Source organism: Corvus cornix, chromosome 1 (assembly GCF_000738735.6).
Source record: "Corvus cornix cornix isolate S_Up_H32 chromosome 1, ASM73873v5, whole genome shotgun sequence".
In the NCBI taxonomy this organism is placed as follows: Eukaryota; Metazoa; Chordata; class Aves; order Passeriformes; family Corvidae; genus Corvus; species Corvus cornix.
In genome coordinates, this window is record NC_046332.1 from 94262693 (window position 1) to 94285789 (window position 23097).

The following is a 23097-nucleotide window of genomic DNA, read 5'->3' on the forward strand; positions in this document are numbered from 1 at the left end:
TCTGCTGAAGATTGAATGGTTGTAAAGAATATCAAGATATGGATAAGGAGAAAAAGGGTGCCATGGATATCTGAGTTGAGTGGAAAGAATTTAACAGCTGCAGAGCCATGGAAAGAAGAAACAGCAGGAGGGCCACAGTTGTTTTTGAGTCTGAGGCAGCTGGACTGCATCTATACAATTCCTATGACCTATACAAATCCTATGAACATAAAAAAGCAGCACTCAAGAGCAACTAATATTTTTCTAAGCACTGAAAGCAAGCAGTTATATTTAATTAAGCAATAAATAACAAGGAATTATTTAAATATTAGACAGTAAAATTAATCTATGCAAGAATTTGCACTTTAGTCTGATAAATCAAAGTTCCTGCATAGTGCCACTGGCATAAACTAATGTGTTGCATACTTACTTCTTTAAAATATTTATTTTAAATATATGCTGTTTGTACTAAGAGGTCAATAATTCTAACAAGCATTTCCTTAGAAGAGTTTCAAGGTATCAAGGATTAGTGAAAATATTAGTAGTTGATAATATTTTAACGCATTTATTTCTATGGCAAGAATTTAACTGAACTTCTTACTACCACACATAAATCTATGTCCATTATCTTTGTCATTATGTAATGTCAGCAAATTATGAAGTACTCAGTAATGATTTTCACTGGAACCTTAAGGTTCTGAAGTGAAGTTATTAGCTGCTTGTTATAGGCACATGGAACTCAGTCAGCTTGTGAGATATGGGTCAAGAACTTTCATTATGCTTATTTGCACACAAATATAATTCTATCTACTTTTATAATCCATGCTTTTAGATTAAATCCAGTGCTGTGGTAGGTATTTTAGTACCTTGTGAAAACATTTCTCCATGTTTAGAAATAGCACAAGCTTTAAAATTCACAGATTTAAAACATGTGTAGACTTTCATAAGGATTATAATATTATTGTATTATAAGGATTATATTATTATTATTAAGGGTTATTTAGTGATCTAATAAACAGTTAAATCTGAGGGATAAGAAATGTCAAGTGCTAGTGGAAACCAGAGGTACCAAGGGTGGCACTTAAATCTAGAAATGAAATAAACATTTTAAAATTTTACAGATCTTAAAGTAAAGAAAACCACAAGAACTGCTGAAACAGTTCAACCAGAATTATGCATGTGTGTGCCCAATAGATTTATGATTGCCTAAGGAAATTAATATAGTTGTATGCACTTAAAAGCGGAGGGAGAACAATACCTTGAGATTCTCACTGAAACAACCTAAAAGCCAGGACATTCTCTATTGCACAAAACAATAGACTCTGCAAGAAGCTTCACTAAGTTCTGTGCATTCTATACTACATGTAATATACGTAAGATTATTTAGATTGCACACCAAACATTTGAAAGTAAGGCACCATCAGACTTAACTGACCATGTCATCTTTAGTTCCCTGTATCTGGCTATTTAATGACCTAATTACATCCTCCTGCTCAAGGGACCCCTTTTCTTGTCAATTTGTTGAACTGCTAAGTGTATGACAGACATGAATAATTCAACTGACTTCAATAGTTTACACACATTTACACACGTTTTTAATTGTTTTAGCGAATGAGGGTTGCAACATAACATTCTCAAGATGCCCAGCAAACAATGCTGATATTTATTTTTGCCTTCAAAATACAACTAGATGCCTTCTAAATAAAGTCAGGTGTCTGGCCTTCCACTGAAAACTCCAGTCCAAAGAGAAACCATTTTCTCTTGTAGTCAGTCATTTGTGCACTGTCAGTAAGCCCCAAAAACAGCAGCAGCTTTATCATCCTCACAGTCCAAATTCTGTGACGTGTAACATAAGGACTGATATTTTGTATTTACAATACTAATTCTGTGGGCTAGAAAACTGATGATACCATGGTATAGCTTCAAAAACTGCATCTGTCTCATCTCCAAAATGTTCTCTGATTTTTTAGTGCCTGTTACAAAGCATTAATTCTTTCCCTTGCCATAGAATGGAGCTACACTGAGTCTGTGAAATACATGCAAAAATGGATAAACCTAAAACAAGTCAGATTAATCCCATCCTAAAAGTGACCACTTTTTTTTATACCCTATAAATTAAGTCCTGGTTAATTAGACATTGGCATATGAAGTTTTGTTACGCATTTTTTGTTTTTAAAATATCAAAAAGGACCTAACAGGGATAATGGAGCAAACAAGCCAAATGCATACAAAGAAACAACTCCAAAGGGGATAAGCCAGAATAGTCTATCTACAGTCAGACTATGTGGAAAGAGCTATTTCATTTTTCCATAAAATGAGTAGCCTGGTAACCCCCACTACGCTATCACATTGTGCAAGTAGATTTGAAACGGTCTGTAGCCTCTAAGACAGTCCCAAATATCTAGTTACATCTCAGCAATTCCCCAGGGTGATTTACTCCAATTGCAGGCTTGTCAGGGAGAATGTCAGAGCATTCTGGGTTCTGGTCATCTCTTACAGTATCATCAACCCCTATCAGTAAGATTTCATGAGGGATTACTAATTTAGAGTAATTCTGAGTGCTGTAAATGATCCTAAACTGGGTTCCCCTATCAGAAAGGTTGGTAAAAGGAAAAGATAAAATAAAAGCTGGGGCTAGAAAAAGGAAGAGGGTGTCGGCGATCTCTGACAAACGGGATGGGGGGCTTAGACAAGTGTTCCAGGAGCCTTTTATTATTTTATTTCAGCATCAGTCTCACAAGAGATGGTACCGGGCTCACGCATCCGAGACATCTGAAAACTTCCTGGTTGCAAAGCATTCTTAAAAGCTTTTTAGCCAATAGCATGCCTCTAAAAGTTACAGACATCTGTCTTAACGAATCCTTAATAAAGCATGTACATCTATTGTACACAATAGTAATTTGTTATGCCTTATATAATAACACACAATATCTCATTATTAAGCTTAAACTTATCTATCTACCTAAGCATACTTTTTGCAACTTCAACATCTATCTAGGCTAAGCCTAAGAACTAACCATTGTCTTTAACGTCCTTGTCTACAAGAGGAGACATTCAGAGTGATGGTGTTTGCCTTCCCAAGTCCCCAGTACACATGATGAAATACCTTCCTGGAGACAGCTGAACACCTGTCTGCCAATCAGAAGTAGAGAATGAATTCTTTATTTTTCATTTCTTGTCTTCTCTATTCAATTATATTTATTTTAAACTATGAGTTTTCTAACTTCTCTCCTAGTTCTCTCCCCCACCCTGCTGAGGAAGGAATGAGCTAGTAGCCATGTGGGGTTGACATGCCAGCTGGGGTTAACCAATGACACTTCTTTATCCAAGTGCTTTATTGGGGGTGCTGGTGGATGAGAGGCTGAACATGAACCAGCAATGTGCAGAAGTCCAGAAAGCCAGTGGTATCCTGGGCTGCATCAAAAAAAAATGTGACCAGCAGGTCAAGGGAGTTGATCCTGCCCTCTACTCTGCCCTTGTGATTTCCCATCTGGAGTGCTGTGTCCAGCTCTGGAGTCCTCAGAACGAGAAGGGCATTGACCTGTTGGAGCAAGTCCCAAGGAGGGCCATGAAGATAGTTAGAGGGCTGGAACACCTATTCTATGAAAACAGGCTGAGGGAGCTGGGGCTGTTCACCCTGGAGAGGAAAAGGCTCTGGAATGACCTTACTGTGGCCTCCCAGTACCTAAAGCTGGCCTACAGGAAAGCCAGAGAAGGACTTTTGACACGGGCAGGTAAGGATAGCACAAGGGGGAATGGCTTTAAACTGAAAGAAGGCAGGTTTAAATTAGAGATTAGGATGAAATTCTTTGCTGTGGGATTGGAAAGGCACTGGAACAGATTGCCCAGAGAAGTTGCAGATGCCTTTTCCCTGGAAGCGTCCAAGGCCAGGTTGGATGTGGCTCTGAGCAACCTTGTCTAGTGGAAGGTGCCCATGGCAGGTGGTTTGGAGCAACATGATCTTTAAGGTCCCTTCCAATCCAAACCATTCTATGATTCTATAGTAATTACCAAAATTGCCAAGGATGCAGCCATTTTTAAAATCACAGTTTTAAACTTCAAGCATGACCTTCATTCCTCACGGGAAGTTAGTCATTACCAGGTTTATGAATTTGCATTTAAAGTGCTCTCAAAACTGATGACTTTAAAATACTTCATTTACTCACCTTTGCTTGCATTCTGAAAGAAAGACAAACAAAAACGATTACCCTCCATCAGAAATATCACTTCCAGCTCTAGGTCTGAAGCAACAAACTACACAAAGGCAAGACTGCCATTTGATATAAATTGATATCATTACATCTACTTTAATGAAATACTGCTTTTGTAGCACCAGTCAAATTACTTCTTGCTCTCCTTGCAGAGATTTAAGGTATCATGGCACGTATCAATGTAGTGCTGTATGAGATTACTGATACTGCATAGCAGACAATAAAGCTGAAAGGGCCAGTGTGATGATGACCCATCACTTTGCAATCTGCTCTGTACATCATTCTCACTGATGCCCTGAATAACTTGCTCATGAGACTCTGAAATGTTCTGCTGACTTTTTAAACTCAAAAATGATGTATTATAAAACATTATAACTTCCCTTCTTTCAAGAGGAAAAAAAGGGAGAGGGGAAAGAAAGAGAAAAAAGTGAACACCAAAATGCTTCTGGACAAAGGGAGTTCAGATATACAATGATGAGTCACACATATGATTTACAAACATAAACAAGACATCTATGCAATACATCATCAGCTGATAGCACGAATTTGATGAAAACATTAAAACAGCTATTAAAAATGGCTTCATAGGAAAAGGACAGACATTACTTGACAAAACAATGATATCAGCATTAACATAATCTTTCCTGAGAAAAAAAGATATCTCTTCAGAATGATCTCTAAGCAATTATTTGAAAGAGTTAATAATAATTTAGTGTTCTGAAGCGCTGAAGTTTTGATGCAAATACCACTATTAGAGCATTTCAATATCAATGAATGTTGCCCTGACTAGAAGTACAGATCTCAGGAACTGCAGTTCAGTGTAGCTCGAAGAATAAATTAAGAAGAACTTCATACTAAAATCAGAGGAAACCTGTAATTAAAACAGTTTTTGAACATACTTGTTTCACTCTCACTGCTATGATTACCATAAGAATCCATTATCATTGTGTTTCATATTCTTCCTTCCTAGTATTTCCTGTTAAAATGGATGTTTTGCCATCTTTGAAGTTACTTTAAAACAAAAAATCATCAGAATGTTAGCTGTATTTCCTTTTTTTTAATAAAGCTTACATGTGGTGATTTAGATATTTTTACCTTATTCATATAGGAGAGTGAGGTTAGATTATGAAAGGAGGGAGAAGAAGGAGAAAAAGAGGGGAAGATAGGGAAGAAGGGAAAGAAGAAGAGGAGGAGGAAGATGAGGCAGAGAAGAAGGAAGAAAGGATAGAGGACAAGGAGGAGGAGGATGAGAAGGAAGAAGGTATGATATCGTACCTCCAAGCCAGCATCGGACACTGTCTTAACAGGATAAATAACTACTTCAGACTGCATAAGCCTAGGTAAAATTAAAGTTTAGACCAGTGTAATTTAAGCCATTTAAAAAGATTATTAGATATAGTAAATCATAACATTCTAGTGACTTATGTCTTCTTGCAACAATACTGTAAGAAATGTCTCTACATACAGACGTCAGTGTTCTCCTTCACACTATGAAATTTTGTCTGCTCTTCCGTGAGCAGCAACAGAAGGTAGGACGGGATCTCCATGATGGAAAACACAAGGGTGGGATGATAGAATTAAACCCAGGAAAGACCATCTAGAAACCTGAGAGACAATAATGAAACTCCAAGAAACACTAAGAAAGTGCAGAAATAAATGCAAGCAACATCACAGAAGAATTTGGGCTTTCTGAACAACATGGATTTGCCAATGGAATCCTGCCTTTCTCATCTGCTAAGTGAAAGGCTCAATTTGCTTCTCAGTTCCAATAATCCAAAGAGGTTATCCTGAGCTTCAACAGCTCTGAGTGGTTCCTATTAACTGGCAGGGAAGGCTAAAACAGATGTCTCATTTCAGGACCTGCGTAACTGGACCTTGCAGTCTCCACTGCTAAGCAATATCCCAGACACAAGGAACATGGGACATGTGAACCTCAGTTTCTAAGTTAGTATCACATAAATTCTTCCTTGGGCAAGGAAACTGAAATACAGAGAAAAGAACTGGGTACAGTTCAGCAACTTGGTGAACAACATTAAAGAAGAAAGAGAGAGGAAACATTAATTTTAATTTCTAGTTCAATTTAGAGAACATGGAGTGTTTACATAGGAGGACGGTACCAAAAGCAATTTTTCAGAGGGAGTGGAACAGAGCATCTTATTGCCTCATTTTTACCTGAACATGCCTGAACAGCTGTATTCTTGTACTCCCTCATGGGTCTTTGATCACTTTAATTACTTTTAAAAATTTATATTCCAAATGGCTTTTACATGTCTTCCTTGAGCACCACGTGAGGTGAATGACACAAAAGTCAGCCAGGATCCATTTTATTAATTGATGCAAAGAGATTAGATTCTAGATATTAAGCTTGTATAATGAGGCTCTGTTTGTGCACCAGAGAGTTTCTGTGCCCTACTCTGCACTGGAAACAGAGCAGACACTTGATACTTACTTTTCTTTTTCCATGGCACTGACTAACAAAACCACAAAAACAATTACTGTTTATACTAATGTGCTTTTTGTATATCTTATTTTAAACTAGATATATTTTAAATTAGAATAATTTAAAATTAGATATATTTTAAATAAGATTTCAAAACACTAAATATTGGAAAAAAACAGCCATCTGCAGACAGTTCCTAATTCCATGGCTATTTTACTGTTTTCTTTCTTCCAGGAAAAAAGATACTTGAGGATACTTTACCTATGTGTACAATTTGGGCTGCAAATTGGAAACTTTAAACCCTTTAAAAATTTGTTTGTGCCACTGCCTTGACTTAAAGAGCAAAGCTAGAATTTAAAAATATAGTTCACTGAGAACCATTCTGAAGATACTAAGCAAAATACATGGGTGAACTTTTCCAGGAATGTAAAATGCATGTTACTCAAATTTTCTATTTTTAAGATAAAGTAAAAACTGATCCTTGTCTCCGCTCATAGAGCTTCAGAAATTGAGCCAACACTGCAGGTAAATTCAGCAGAAATACTGCATCTGGAGTTGGCAAATCTGTTAAAATCATATATATGATTTCTTAATGATCCTATTTTTACAGGATCTAATAGCATATGACCTTATGAATTCTCATTTTTATTATATATTCATTGAGAGTAAGTGTCACAGCTTCCATTTAATAACCAAGATTTCCACAAGATTTCTCTTCTGATCAACAAACTTTGGTGATTGAGGGGCTCACCTCACAACTGTCAGCTTTTATTTTGGTAAGACAGAAGCAGAACCAGTATATCCAAAAGGATAGCAACAGAAATAATGACTAATCTTTGTAGCCCAGGAAGATATGCTCTTACAAAATATGACCTCTCTTTAGCTACGCTCCTTAAGCCATTGTAGGAGTTCAAATGCAACTCTTAAATATGTTAAAGACAAGCCATATTAATCCCTAATTAGATATCAATAGAAATTTACTCGAATTCATCCAATTAAGAATGCACTGCTACTGTCTGATTGCTGATAGAATACCCAGATATTACAATATTCCATCCCTTTGCCACAAAGTCCCCTAATACAAACATCCAAACATCTTGTATTCTTATAAGCCAGCAAAAAAGAGGTTTACTTTTTTAATTAATAACTATTTTTAATTCTGACCACATTACCTATATGATAAGGAAGACCCAAAAAGTAAACGCACAAAAACTACAGGGATAGTGAGGGAGGATAATAATTCCCTATCTTTTGGGAATTCAAGTTGGGATCACAGCCACAAACTCTCTTTAGAACAGTAGACCCACCAGTTTGACAGCAAAGGAAATAAAAATTTGAAAGGTGAAAAACTCTATCAGCTTCAGGACTGTAAGCCTATATGGAAATATGACAAAATAATTTCTCGTTCCAAGTAATGAATAGTAAGACAAGACCAGAGTTTGGCTGAACAGACAAGACCAATACAGTTAACAAAACATCAACAAAACTAATGATCTGGTTTCTAAAAATATCCTGTCCAGTTACCAAGGCAATACAGAGATGTAACACAAGTGAGAGCTTTTTAGGAAACTTTTTGAAAAGGTAACTCATAATCTCTGAATTCAGTATTTCTTTCTTACCTGTAGTCTATTGGCTCAAAAAACATACAGCATTAAGAACTGACAGTACTTTTGAAATGCAGTCTAATAATATATTTTCTGCTTAAAAATTTCATACTTTCAGCCAATTTCACAGTCTTAAATGATTAAATGGAAAGAATTATGCAAATACACTGAATGTGAATACGAAGGTTAACTTGTCATGGTGACTAAAGTGAGAAATTCACTCTTGTACAAAGGAAGATAAGCTATGGCCTGTGTGGCATGGATGGCTACTATAAAAAGCTTCACAATGCTGATGGTCTTTTTCAATATTGCTGGACCAAGAGCTCTGTGTTTCTATTTGTACACAAATCTAAAAATTCAGTAGTATTGAGAGATTGTATGCAGAGTGATTATTGCTAAGTTTTGAATAGATTCAAGATATATTCACAGGGAATATTATGAAACAAGCTTCATTTTTGGTGACACCATGCTAGCCCCATCACTGTTTAATTCATTTTATGTATAACAATAAAATTATTATGACCTGGTGAAAATATGCAAAAATGGCAGGGGCTCAGCTGCAAAGAGCCTGTAAAAGTAATTTACTGTGGAGGAAAAGGGATAAAGATGCAGAGTAACAAAAGTAGAATACTTTAAAATAATAGCATAAATGTTGCTGGCATCATATTGTTGGTTTTTTTTGCTATTCTTGTTTTACTCTTGTTACTGCAAAGAAATATTTATTGTGACACACCAGATGTCCTCTAGACTTTTATGTAAAAATTTGTCTTTGGGAGGTGCTTAAAGGTGTGGATGAAAACGACTGAAATGATATTTTTAACAAAACTTCTCAAAATTAAGAAAATATGCCAGACTTGTGCCTATACTGTTAGAGTGCCATTCTCTGGCACTGAAAATTATCTTTGTACACATGGTTAATCTCCTTTACCTTCCAAAAGAGAGCAGCAACCTCCATATTGCCCACCAGGATTGATCCTAGGTCTGTGGTAAATCCCAGCCTGAATCTGGTAATTGCAGTGAAAAAAGCTGGGTGGCAAGGAAGCAAATATCTGCCAGAAATCACAGTAAGGATCTAACAGTAAAAAAAATTGTGGCACTGTGCTTATGTAACAGTACCTTGAAGGTCCAGTTCAGTTATATAGAAATGGCTATATAGAGAATGCCCAAACAACTTCAGAACCTGAAAGCTTTCCCAAATCTCCCATTACGTGCATCTTCTCCTCAGCCAGCTGGTCCAGCTCGATTCACTCTGGAGGATGAATATTGTGGTAGGACAGAGACAGTTTACTTATGAAACAGATGGAATTGTAAACTCCTTTACTCCTCACTTTTTGAATATTTACAGAGAGAAAAACTTTCTGCCCAAGCAGTAATTTAACATCCACAACTTTTTCCAAGAAGACAAGTGAAAGTCGTGTGTAAGCAGCTGACATTCTCATGCTGTTTCTCAGAAGTCAAGTAGTACAAAGGCCAGGTCATAACTGGTTGATATATCAATCAAGGAGCAGAACATGCAGAGAGAAGGAGCTTGTGTTGAGTGCATGAGGCTGCTAAACAAACACTTCTTGGACAAGACAGTCCTCTTTCTTTCCTGAAACTTTTGAGAATATAAGTGACCCAAAACCCCAATACTGAACTGGGAATGGGGAACAAGATTTTATCTTCAGACAGAAGCAGAACTTTTTGTCTTTTCACATTAATTCAGTATGTCACTGATTTCTAACAACAATAGTAAAAATGGAGTTGTGGTATGAGCATTGGTAACTCATGACCATGGTTAAACAAATCCTAGCCTATGAAATACAAATAATAAACCCATGACATTTACATCTAGAAACCTGAAAAATTAGACTATTTCTCTTTCTCCTTTTTAATTACCTGCACACAATATGCAATATTTTATATTTTGTAAATTAAAAAAACATAGCTCTTTTATGTCATACTTTTAAAACTTAATAAATTTTGCTGATGATCCTTATAAATATATTTCTACATATCAATATAAATTTTATAAATTTGTAAATTTATAAATATATTTCTAAAGTTCATGATTCCTTCAATTAAAAAATAACAAGCCTACACCCCCTGCAGGCAGACAAGATTTTCTCTGAAAGAAGTCTGAAAGACTCATAAGCAAAACAACATTGCAAGCACTACCAGAGCATGACAGAAGGTAAGAAAAAAGGTTTTATGGAACTTGAAAGAATTTACCTTGACAAGAAGTCTGTGAAAGAGAGACGTATTGGATACCCATGCCGTATAATTTTGACCATGTCTAGGACACCAATATACTGCAGTTGAGCAGACACATAAAAATTATCAAAAGTATCTGGCAACTTGGAGTTATTAGGCTTTATACAATGAATAGAATGTGGTGTGCAATTCTGCAGCTTCCCAATAATATCTGCAAGTGATTTCTGGGGAAAAAACAAACAAACATACAAACAATCAAACAATCAAACAATTATCACTCATTCTTGTGCAGCAAAGACAATTGTTCAACACATATGCTCTTCCTAACTTTTAAACATCTTTTCTCTAAAGGCTTCACCAGATCATGCAAGTGGCTTTCTCAAACATAAGATTTTTCTTTCTTCCATTGCAATCTGAAGAGGGTAATCCTGCCTTTAAAATGTCTGGTCCTTTTTTTGCAAATTTCTGTCCGTAAGATGTTCACTGACCCTGAGCTGTACTGCCACAGTGGTTGGGCCCCCTCGTTCCAGTCGCTGAAGAAAAGAGGATGTTCCTTTCTTTTTCAGCAGCTGTGGAAGAGAAAACCACACATGCAAGAATTTTATCTCAAGATAGGCAGTACACCTTTGTCATTGTTGCAGTTTACTAATGAAGGCAAACATTTATACAAACACTGTGCCATAGACAAGGACTGAGTTTCAGAACGAAATGGGAAAGTGGATAAATATCCTCAGGTATTTGCAGAGTCATGACTGGTGAGTAAGTTTTGATTTCAGAAGCAGCTACATATATTATAAAGATAATATACCTTTTACAAATAACTGGGCAAATCAATGTCAATATGTTTTGGAACTCTGTTGCAGAAGCAGGAGTTGTGCAGTTAGTATCCTGCAGAGTCTGCCTAGATGCAGCATAATTCTGTAACGCTGTAAGAAGATGCCGTATGCCTTTGGCAGATGTTTAAATGAGTAAATATGAGCGAAGATCATTTAAAAAAATCTTGACAGCAAAACAATGATATAGATATTTTTAAAAACTCTTCTCATTTCTTGCACATATGAACACAGTTAAACTTTTTTTTTTAAACACATTTTCACCCATTAGAAACATAAATTATCAATAGCTTCCTATTTCATTAGAACCAATGTTACCCTATACATCAGAATTGGGAGTGGAGAATGAACTTATTTTTCACTGCTCTACTTCCTATCTTTGAGACTAAAATGGCAATAATCATACTAAAAGTGATCTCAGAATTTAGGGACTTTTCTTAAAATTTCTACAGAAAAGCTGGCAAAATTATTGCATTCCAGGATTTGGCAAACCTTGAGAGATTTAAACCTCGTTATCAATGACTGCCTTTTCACCTCTGACTTTCCCATCACCTTTCTTCAGTCCACTTACCCCATAAAAATCCCTTTCTATTGAGTCAGCATGTTCTGGACTACTCCTTTTTCCAGTTTTATCAAAAAAGCATACATTTTCTCAGTTTGGCCCACTCAAGCCATCAAAAATATTGTAGCGCAAGCAATTTTCTACTCACCATGCTAAACTTTGGAGCTCTTTTTTATTTCACTTACTAGGATGCAGTAATATTTTAAAGGCAAATTCACCCTCAACTTCAAAACTAAAAAGTAAAAGAGATCTGCTTGTTCCACTTTTTCTCATTAAAAAAACCACTAGCATGCCAACAACAGTTTTCAGTTAAAGTTTACAAAATAACTGAGGAATATAACCAAAATAGAATTTTCTCCACCTATGGATAATGCTGTCACCCCTTTCTCTCAATATTTAAATCAATAGACCAAGATTGTTTCCTGACTTCGTTGGAGATCCAGCAAAAACGCTTTAGATGATAAAATTCCTGCCTGATCTGTGTTACATATGACTTCCCATGGGAAAGAAATATTTGTTTCAGAGTGAGAGAGAGAAAACAAAGGAAAAAGGCAAAGACAAAAATCTAACTTAATTCAAACTCTCCAAACTTGGACATCTTCAGTCTTCAGCTATGGGCTAAGGAAAAAGACTGTATCACCAAAACTGTACCTCTCTATTACCCTCTAATATATAGCCTTACATTGGAATACCTTGTACCTCTAATCTACAGAAAAAACCCCCACATATATGTAATTTTGTAATCTCTGTTAAGAAGCTAAAATCTCCTCTGAAAAAATCTCTAAAGACTTCTGCTGTATGAACTCTGAAACATACTAATTCTTCCAAAGTAAGTGAGGGGAAGACAACAGAGCCAAAATAAGTACCAGGAAAAGATTACAGAAAAACAAGGGAGCAAGAGCTGATGTCAGTAAGAGTTGTGAGAGTGTCACTGAAGATATATTTTATTTAAAAAGGGGATGTGATCTTCCTAAGTCACAGAGGCTTGAGCTGGCATCCCCAAATTCTATGACTCCTTATGTGCTCCAAACTTCTGGCCAGCTAACAGATCTGTTCATGTGTGTCTTAGAATGGATGCATTGCTGTCTTGGATCCTACCATGCTAGTGTTAGTTCAAAGAGGCAGGCTATCCTTACTTGTCCCAGCATGCTCAACATCAAGAACAGAGTCATTTATGGAAAGGTAAGCAGATACATGGCCATACTTAGAGACATTTATAATTATATAACCTAGCAATTAACTTCGATTGCAGTTACAAGATGAAAGAGGAGGGGACTCACAACAAACTTCTACTTGACTTTAACTTGCCCGACTTCCCTTCCCTGGATATGATGGAATCTAGATGACTGCCCATATATAGTACCACATGTACCTTTCATTTTATGTTTCTCACTGCCTACAGTGTGATGTATGTTGTGACTCAAATTTCAGAAATAAAAGGAATGTCAGTCTCTGGTTGATAATTTTTACCTTAATATTTCTCCTTCTCCCCCTCCTCTTCTTTATTTTTTTTCCTTCGCTTTGTTGCCTTTAACCTCTGGATAAACTCCACTAAAAATGCAGTGGTTATGATTTTCCAACAAACAATAATTTTAATTCTAAGCTGATAAGAAAAAGCCCCTTACATTGCATTTCCAATTATAGTAATACGATAACAACCCCAAAATTATTTCCATCACTGTCCATCACTGCATATTTTCAAGTCTATATTGAAAAAGGGAAGAAACTATTTGGGACACCACAGTTATAGATGTGGGCTTGATCCATAATTGAATTTAAGCACTTATCTACTTCCAGCTACTGCATTAAGTACCTATTAAAAAAAAACAAGTGTTGCCTTTTGCCACTGGAACAGCTTAGACTCCTAAAGTTCTGCTCCAATCCTGCAGGGCAGCACACTAACTTGCTCAAATTAGGCCAACAGTATCTACAAACAATGCAGTGTTCTGTCTCGCCTGCACAGCCCTTCTCAAAGCCTGTGTTTGAGAAGCCAAGCCATCCTTGTCTCTGCAGACAGATGAAGAATGAAATTTTTCCCACCTTCCAACTAAAGGTGGGAAACCTAAAGGTTTACAGCATTCTCACTGAAACTGAAATTTCTGACTTCAGATATCATGCTTCCCCAAAGGAATTGAATAAGTCTTCTGTCTCTCAAAAGAGTAACTACAGGTTAAAAGCTATTCTGGATATGTCAAAACCAGCATAATTTCAGAGATCCCAAAAATGCAGTGTTTTGCCCTGGTTTGATTAGGCTTCTAACTTAGATGTGCTCTTCATACTTCCTCCCATGTAGGGGACTAGGATCTTCTTCACATCCTTAGGAAGCTTCATCAAGGAAGCTGTTACTACAGTGGAAAGGCACCTAAAGGCACCTTGTAATGCCTCAGCTGTTTGCTAAATATAGCCTTAAACCAACACCATTCACTTCAACTTAACTTTTTCCACTGAGATTACTGACAAGAACTGTAGTCAGGAATTATGCTGCTATCAGCAGGGGGACTATAAGGAAAGTCCCATTGCTATTCTATGGATGTACAAAGCCTTCCACAATGACACATGAGAACAGGCTCCTTAATCCCGTGACAGAATCAATTTTATGCAGCTGTAAAGCAAAAATAGAGGTGCATGCTTCTTTTCTAGAAGGATGAATTCCAAAGCTCTGTCATGAATTAACTCCATAAATCACATTATTTCTCTTCAAGAGAGATGTTCCATGTGACACAAACAATTAATTTTCTGATAATCTTCAAAGTTTCCCTCCTGCTCCCCTCTTTTTTTTTTTTTTTTGTTTGTTTGTTTGTTTGTTTGTTGGTGTTTGGGTTATTTTTTTTTTAACTTTTTTGTCTGACTTAGCTAGCAGGAAAAGAGACAAGTTCAGTAATGAGGAGAGTTTGATTTGGTTTCAAATTGCCTGGGAAAATTTACATATAAGAGACCATTTAAAATAACAATGTCAGCCAAAATTTAAATTTTGATCTTCATACAAAACCACACAAAACTGTATTTAGCAAACCAGAAATCTTCTCATGTTGATATAATAAATACATTAAGATTTTATTTTTGCATTTTCTATGTCTTAATTTACTCAACTATTAATCATAAAGTCAGTCAAGGAGACAAAACAAAGAAGTGTTCCAATACAGCCAAAAATTCATACGATTGCACTTATTGCTAATAAACCCTGGAACCAGGAAATCATGGAATGATTCAGGCTTGAAGGGCATCATCATCTTCTCTGACCTTCTGCTCAAAGAGACCAAGAAAGAGATTCTTGAATCAGAATTATTAGTGTTCGTAAATTAGAACCTTTTCTCACTTTTGCTGCTTTAGTGTTGATACTAAGTACTAAATTATTTTAATAGCTTAATAACTACAGAGAACGAAGCAGAGAACACTATGATTTCAGAAATGACAAAATAACAGAAAAATCTTCAAGGAGCAAAGAATCCTAGATTTCTACCTTGCTGAGTTCAATATACTTCTTTGCTTCTCCACTTGGACAGGTTACAGATGTTTTTTTACTGAGCAAGGCTGCTTTACATCCTTTGATTTTAAGGGAATGATATGGAGGAACAAGTGATCCAGTTTGTGTCAGTTTGGACTGGAACAATTGATTGATGACCACGTTTTCACTAGCTGAAAATAAAAAAAGAAAGAAATGCATGAAGATAAAATACAAGCTAGAAAATTATATATGTTGCATTTGTCAGTAAAAAGACATGCAGTAGGAGAGAATTACATATGTAAACCTAAAACAAACGGACAAACCAAAAAAGGAGCATTATCAACGTTATCAAAGAACATTCAATATCTGAAAATAGCAACAGTATTTTTAACATATTCAGGTCCTGTGCTGAACAAATAGAGGGCATAAACCAAAACCTTTCAGACTGATCTGTCTAAACTTAATTACTTACGGGATCATCACCTCTGAATTTCATTCCATTACAGACTCCCAGTTTATGCATCTATTATAGCAATGTAAGACATCAGTTTTGCACAATTTCCTAACATGTAGTATTTAGAAACAATCAGGGCACTTAACAGAAATAAATTATAGACACTCATTGCACTGAAGAATTATATATACCCAAAATATGAGAAGGGATTTTAAAAAAAGGCAAGGCAAAGGACAGAACTGTAGAAAATTGGGTTTTTCTACATCGAGACAACACTTAAAAACATTTACAGAAAAAAGACAATTCCATGCATATATATTATTATTTTTACAAAATAAATACACTTCCAAGAGGTGCTTTTTAAAAAAAATCTGAATTTTAAGACAGATAGTATATTTTATCCTAATTTCAGTCTAATTATCCTTTATGAATTTATGGCCACAGGGTTTTTAAGATGAACATGACAATTGCTCGTACTACCACAGCACCAATAAGTGTTAAGAACCCGTTGTGTGCTACATCCTTAACCATCCTGAATTCTTGTTACTTTTTTTTTTTAAGAACTAGCAAATTGGCATTATGATCACACCCATCATATGAATAAACAAAAAAACCCCTAAACCAGAAAGATGAATGGAATAAGCATCATAAATAACAGTTTAGCATGGCAGGCAAAAATCCTCAGTTTGTTCTTTAATAACTGTTTAAAGGTATCTTACTGTATGCTTAAATGCAATACATTTGTTTCCCTTTTTCTGTGGAGATTACTATTCCTCACTTAACAAGGGCATTAAAATGATGAGGAAGATATTGAAGTAGATAATTGAAATTATTTCAGCACAATCAGTGGGCATCAATATGTTTAAATGTTTAAAATGTTTAAAATATAGTAAGTAGGATTAGGAGAGGCATAGAAATTACGCCTTTCAAATTAAAACAGATATATCCTATGTCAGTATTCTCTTCTGATAATTTTCAGGCAGGTATGTTCCACATTCTTACATATATATACATATTACTTTAATGTTATTATAGTTAAAAGTTTTGATTGAGGAAACAAAATTCAATGAAAATCAAAGGAAGCATGCACTTAAGTTATACACCTACACAGCTTATGAAACTGACTCTGAGGGAAATATGTCACTGACAGTCAACAGGTTTTAAGCCTAAGTTACTTAAAAAAGATGGAACTTAGCCCTTAAGTGACTTACATGCTAGTAAATATTCTGCTCACAGAATTTTTCCATTACTTTTAATTGTTGTTATTATGACTCCTCAGTTGTATATATAGTCACCCTCATCATATTAAACTTTTTATACCCAATCCAATCCTCCATTCTTGCCTTTTAACAGTTGCATAGCTGATTACACAAAATAGCAATGAAAGTGCAGAAAGAGACTATGTGAGGGAATGGGAGAATGCTCTCTCTCATTGAACATACTGGAAGTTGTCATACTTTCTTAGGATTATATTCAAGAAAATTTCTTTCATTTCTTTCTTCATTCTGAATGTACACTTTTTGTGTTTAAAATGCATCAATTATTTTACTAGGGAGCTAGGCTAATATTACAGTAAAATTGCTAAAACTCAGGCAGGCCCCTATTTCTAAGGAAAGAAATATAAGTACATAATATATTAAGTGAAAGACACTACAGTGGTTGGAGAGAAGACAAATGACACCTCAGGGTGCACTGGAATTTCTCTGAGGAAAATGTTTTGGTTTTCTTCAGAGAAAGGAGAAATGATACAGGTTTTTATTAATCCAATTATGATTAATTAATTAATTAATTAACTGCATTATTAGGCATAATTTTACAATATGCACACCGAAAGGCATTTAATTTTGCATTTCAATGGACATTTATATCTGTTCACTGAAAAACATAAGAACGCCCACAAGTTACTGCTTTTAGAAGGGTACTTGAGCAGTGGAGCACATCCCACTGCAGCCTCTATGATTTTGGGAGCCTAATTTCCTTTCCCTATTTTCTGAGCTTTATTTTTGCTTTCGTTCATACTCATTGTCTTCTGTAAGTCATTCTCGCCTATCATACTACACCTTCTTGTTCTCTACATCACATCACATGATAAAGATGCTTTATGTTCATGAATCTAAAAGCTTTTAAATTAGAGCATATTTCAAACAATACTGTATGTACACACTTCATAAAGATGAGGGTGACTTTTTCTTACTGGAAATAAAAAATATATAAATGTCTCTTAAAACTAAAACGAAAATTAAAATCGAGTCATAATATCTTGATTTCTAACAACAGTAATCACAAAAGCATTTACTTACTTTTCATTACAAATATGAGATTTTGTGAAAGGGAATCTTTATTTTTTTCTATCGCACCAGCAATTTCATATGTAACCTATAATAGAATATTGTGACATCATTAGTCATGACCAATGCATCTTTTATAAATCTCACAGCAGTAGAAATGAAGCTATGCTTATTTCCACTCTACAGTTAAAGGCTGGCACCAGGTAGTATCTTTTGGCATTTTCTAAGTGCGAACAATATTGACCAGAAGAACCGGTTGTTGAACACTATGTGCCTCTGCAACTATACAGAAATTTCAGTGGACTGATTTTAAAATATTTCCACAATGCAAGGCTTTGAATCAAATATGCACTGTAAAGCAGGAGACAGAGCCCTAAACATTGCTTTCCCTGTAGGGTGAACAAGTCACTTCCAGATCACAGATCTCCTTGCCAATGGGAAACTGTCCCCACCAACCATGACAAAGCAATCTGAGTCCCAGCTCACACGCAGGACAAGTTCCAAACATATCCTTTGGAGGCAAGTCCAGTCTATCAGTTATGCACAAATCCCATTCAAGTTTCTAACAACTACACCCATAAGGATTTTGGGTCACCTCAGTTGCCTGATGTCATGATCTCAAGAACAGACAGTTGGGTTGTGCCTGCATCTGTCATCTGACTGCAGATAAATTATAACACATGCGGTTGGCACTCTAAAAATTGAGCAAAGTCCGAGTTCTAGCCAGAGGTCCTAAGGGTAAATCCAAAATGAAGAAATACAACCAAATGTCTCTTTTAGTACTGAGCCCATCCCTGAAGACACTGTATAGAAAAGAAGCACTAAGACAAGGAAGCAGTCACCGAGCACAGTTGTTTTGTTTTGGTTTTCTTAACTTTGTATGGGGATGGAAGACAAACAACTAGCTAATTTACAGACTTTGGATATAAGAAGCTCTGGCTTGCACAGCAGTAGAACCCAAAGGGAACTGTTAAGTGAAAAAAGAAGAAAATTACAGATTTCAGTACAAGCATGATTAGGCAGGTACTAATAGGAACTTAGAATATAGTTCAGTTTTATTTACCTTGGGACCATGTTTCTATCTAAAGCCTTTAATTTTTTGTATTGGATCTATATCCTAAACCCCTTAGGTATTTGGGGAAATTTTATCCTTGTACATTTAATAAAGCTGTAAATATATAATTAAGATTAGTAACACTAATCAGTGCATTAATTTTCCATTGGGTCATTTGACAATTATGCAATGCTATCTTGCTCACAAAAGAAATTATATGACTTGGAAGTGTATAAACTGTTAGAGTGAGTAATTGTCAAATGATGTAATTACCATGCCATCTGACATGAAAAAGGTATAACAAGGGAATTATGATTCTTTTCCATGACAGATGCAATGTTATGTATTTTCTAATTGCATTTCCTGAGAACATACAACACAGTTAGCAAACTATTAGAATACTTTAAGTATACTATTAAATGCTTTTAGTGTACTCAACATGAATGCTGTACCATACCATAAAAGGTAATTAACAGAACTTATATGACAAATCCATAATGTCAGTTCCTAATTGAGTGTCTTGGGCTTTGACTAAATTAGAAGAAGAGAATTAGTATTGGTGGGAAGAGTAGGTAAGTACAGCAGTGGGAGATAGCATATTATGATTAAATGCCTAGATTGAAACAGGGAGAAGTTTCAGTATTGATGCTGGTATAATACATCACAAACTTCTAGAACTATATTTATAAGACATATTTCATATCACATAAAATAGATAAAAGTTAGGAGGATTCCCTTTTATGAGGAAATTGCTAACGCTCTTAACAATTTTCCCATAGACTTGGTAAATTAATTCACTGCCTAAAGACATGAAAACTGACTCAATGAAATGACACTCTAGGGTTCCATAGTCATTGCTAGTCCCACAAAATAGAAAAAGAAATAAGTCCTTTTCTAGCTGACAATTTCGTTAATTTAATCTTGCCCTCATCAGAGATGCCAACCTACATGCAACCTAAAGCCCATCTATTTCCCTCAGCTTTCTTCCACTGTGTTTCTTAAATAAACCTGGCCCAAACTCTGCACTGGCTGGTACTCAAACACAGTGGATAGCTATTCTGAGGAGACAAAAACAAGCAAATATGGCATACTTTAGACAGGAAATGTGCACTCACTGAGATCATGGGTCCAGTATTATAAAACATACTCCTTATTGTCACTTCCATTTATTGCAGTTGTTTGCTTTATGTTGCTTTACGTGATGAACTTTTTGGGAGTAGACAGTATGCAAACCTATGTGTCTGTGTTAGCCAAAGGAAACAAGACCTTTATATACTATCTGAATAGCTGAGCTATTTTTATTAAAGAAAAAAAAAAAAAAAAGTGTGCTGCTCCACACTACATTTCTTTCACTGTAAGAGATTAAAACAAGAAAGGGAGTTGCTTTCCTTCTAAATTTAAGTTCATAAAGGAAGAGAGCTTAACATTGAGCTTTCAGGGCTCTGCCCATGAAGGTGCTTGTCCTGCAGGCTGTATCTCACCTCTTTGTTTAGAATCTCTTGACCTGCATTTCCTGCTCAAATCTCTCTTTCCAGAACTCATTAGCATTTCCAGCACCTTTTAAGACTCTGGGTCAAGGAGTTTCACTAATTGCTAAGTATGATATAAAAACCTCAATTTTATTTGTTTTGAACCTGTTTTCTGGTCATTTAAGTTGGCATAGCTGGTTTTAATACCATGAGAAGTACCAGATACAAGTAAGAGGTAAAACACCTAGAAACAGGACACTCATCAGATATGCACCGAACTGACTTTGGGAACTGCATATTCCTCTTACCTTGTTACATATTCTTTCCTCTTTGCTTCGTTAATTATCTTCATGCCAGAAAATCAGAAGAGTGTGCATATTTTCTTCTGAACTAAAGTATCCTCTCTCATAACATCTGCCTCGCTTAAGGGATTTTCTCCAAGTTTATTGGATATCCCAATATACTTTATCAACAGGACCACCTTTACACATAGTTTTCATCAATTCCTTAAAATACTCTTCTTTTTTTGGTAAATAATTTTCATATCTTGTGATAGGCCAAAAAAGCTCATGGTTAATGGCAGATTTGGCAGGAACCCTAAAACAAGCTAGGAAGACGCCACCTGGAATAATAAGAACAATTTGGCTGCATTCATAGTTAAAAAGGAAAATTTTACTATTTTAGTAGCAAAATGTAACTCAGAAACTCACACTTTTGCCTGTGTTTTAAATTTTAGTTAATAAGAAAATAATTAGTTCATGTAGTAAAAGAGAAATTTTTGATAACATGTCCAAGGACAATTTAGTGCACAGAGAGACTCTTGCAGTTTCTAATTTTCTGCCAGTACTTGAATGTGAGTGATATGCTTGCATGTGACATTTTTTAAGGATCACTGGGTTTATCAACCTCCCAAAACAAGCCTTGTTAAGCAATGAGTGAGCTAAATAATTTTATAGTCTGTTGAGTCTTACTCTAACACTTTGAAAGAATAGCATTTTGAAAGAAGGAAGTATTTGGAAACAAAATAGAAGGGTGGGGGGAAGTGTTTTATCATTTTCTCCTGTAACTGAGAATCCCAAATCAAGAGTACTTAAAGAAAGAAATAGAGAGAGAAAGGGAGAAAAAAGCATGACTGTCACGCCTGCGTGAGAACCAGAATCTATGTCAAGTAGCCTTTATAGGCCTTGGTACAGCTTAGACAAGATTGATTTGATTGTTGTGTCTGGGGATTCAGCCTGAGGAAAAAATAGAGAAAATGAAAGCATCCTTATTGATTAATCCATCTCCTTTTGTCTTTTGATTTAGAGGTTCAGTTTCAGAGTCTGCCTGGGATATACAAGGCATTTCAGAGAAGACTGCCTTGGTGAAGGTGAGCTGACAGCTGAGATGTATTTTTGATACACAGGTAGCTGAGAAATGAAAGACGCTGATCTGCACTTAAAGGAACATTATGTGCACTGGATTATAGAGCAAAAAAGTTGGTCTTTATGTCTGGTCGGTTTATTACAGTAGGATGAGCCAAAACAGTAGAAAGGCAAACAGTGACAAGGGGCTTATCTAATTTGCAAATTCAAGTTTAATTTAAACAGCAGAAACCTTAAATTATGATAATGTATTATTCAGATCACATGAACAATGGGGCAAATAGATCATTATCTCAAATACCGGTATGTTAAATACCACTATTAGGTAAAGCTGAGTCTCTTGGCAATGTGCTAAGACAATATATTTCTGATTTACTTATTGATATGTTAATTCTTCCCTAAAATTTTCAAAAATAAAGAACTTTGAGTCCTTGAGAAAGTTCAATGACTGAAATGTTATTCAAAAATCATGGCTACTGACATGCCCAACAGTTCAAAGATATAATTCATGTGAAGCCCTTCCTTAAGTGAGAGCCCACAATGTAAATATTAATGTTATCAATAAAAGAGCCTAAACATTCAGTATTACAGATTCTCAGGATAGTTTCAGCTGATGGTCAGATGGACCCATAAAGCCCTTTGCTACCTCAAGGCAAGCTTGCAAGGTGTAGTGTGTGCCTCTTCCCCCACAGATAGTCTCTGCGAGAAGCATCTCAGGATACTCACATTCATATCAGGCATCAGAAACAAAGCAATGCCCCAGATGAGCAGAATTTTTCTGGAAGAAATCAGACTGCCAGTGTTCAGAGAAATGTGTTAAACAAAATTCAGATAAAGCCTTTCACCAGGATTTTTTTATTTAAGTCATAAAACCCCTAGATCATTCTCTTCTACCGTCTGCCTGAACAAAACAGATAAGCTTTCTGTCTTACAGCACTCAGATACCAAAACATTAAACAGCTCTTAGAAAAGACTCATAATGTGTCAAGGCATTGTAGGATTCTGTTCAGCTGTAAAATTAAAACTGGGAGATAAAGTAAAATACTTGGTATGATAAAGTACTGATGCTCACAGTGGCCTTTGCTAAGCATGTGTTCGTGTGTGTTCACAAGCAATATATCATATTGCCCATGCAGAAACAGACAGATTTAATCTTGTTCAGGCATAATAGCAAAATTCGAGAGAAATGAGACAAAATTAA

At 35.7% G+C, this 23097-nt stretch overlaps 1 protein-coding gene across 6 annotated transcripts in view; it reads right to left on the reverse strand.

Annotated features, from left to right (window-relative positions):
- Positions 1 to 23097, reverse strand: part of MYO16 (myosin XVI) — a 368841-nt gene that overhangs the window by 70979 nt on the left and 274765 nt on the right. For all 6 annotated transcript variants that reach the window (XM_010394347.4, XM_039550108.1, XM_039550096.1 and 3 more), the window contains exons 24-27: positions 18022 to 18097; positions 15283 to 15458; positions 10916 to 10996; positions 10446 to 10651 (exon numbers count right to left, since the gene is read on the reverse strand). In XM_010394347.4, coding sequence (XP_010392649.3) covers positions 10446 to 10651; positions 10916 to 10996; positions 15283 to 15458; positions 18022 to 18097 — 539 coding nt within the window. The remainder of the gene's footprint in view (positions 1 to 10445; positions 10652 to 10915; positions 10997 to 15282; positions 15459 to 18021; positions 18098 to 23097) is intronic.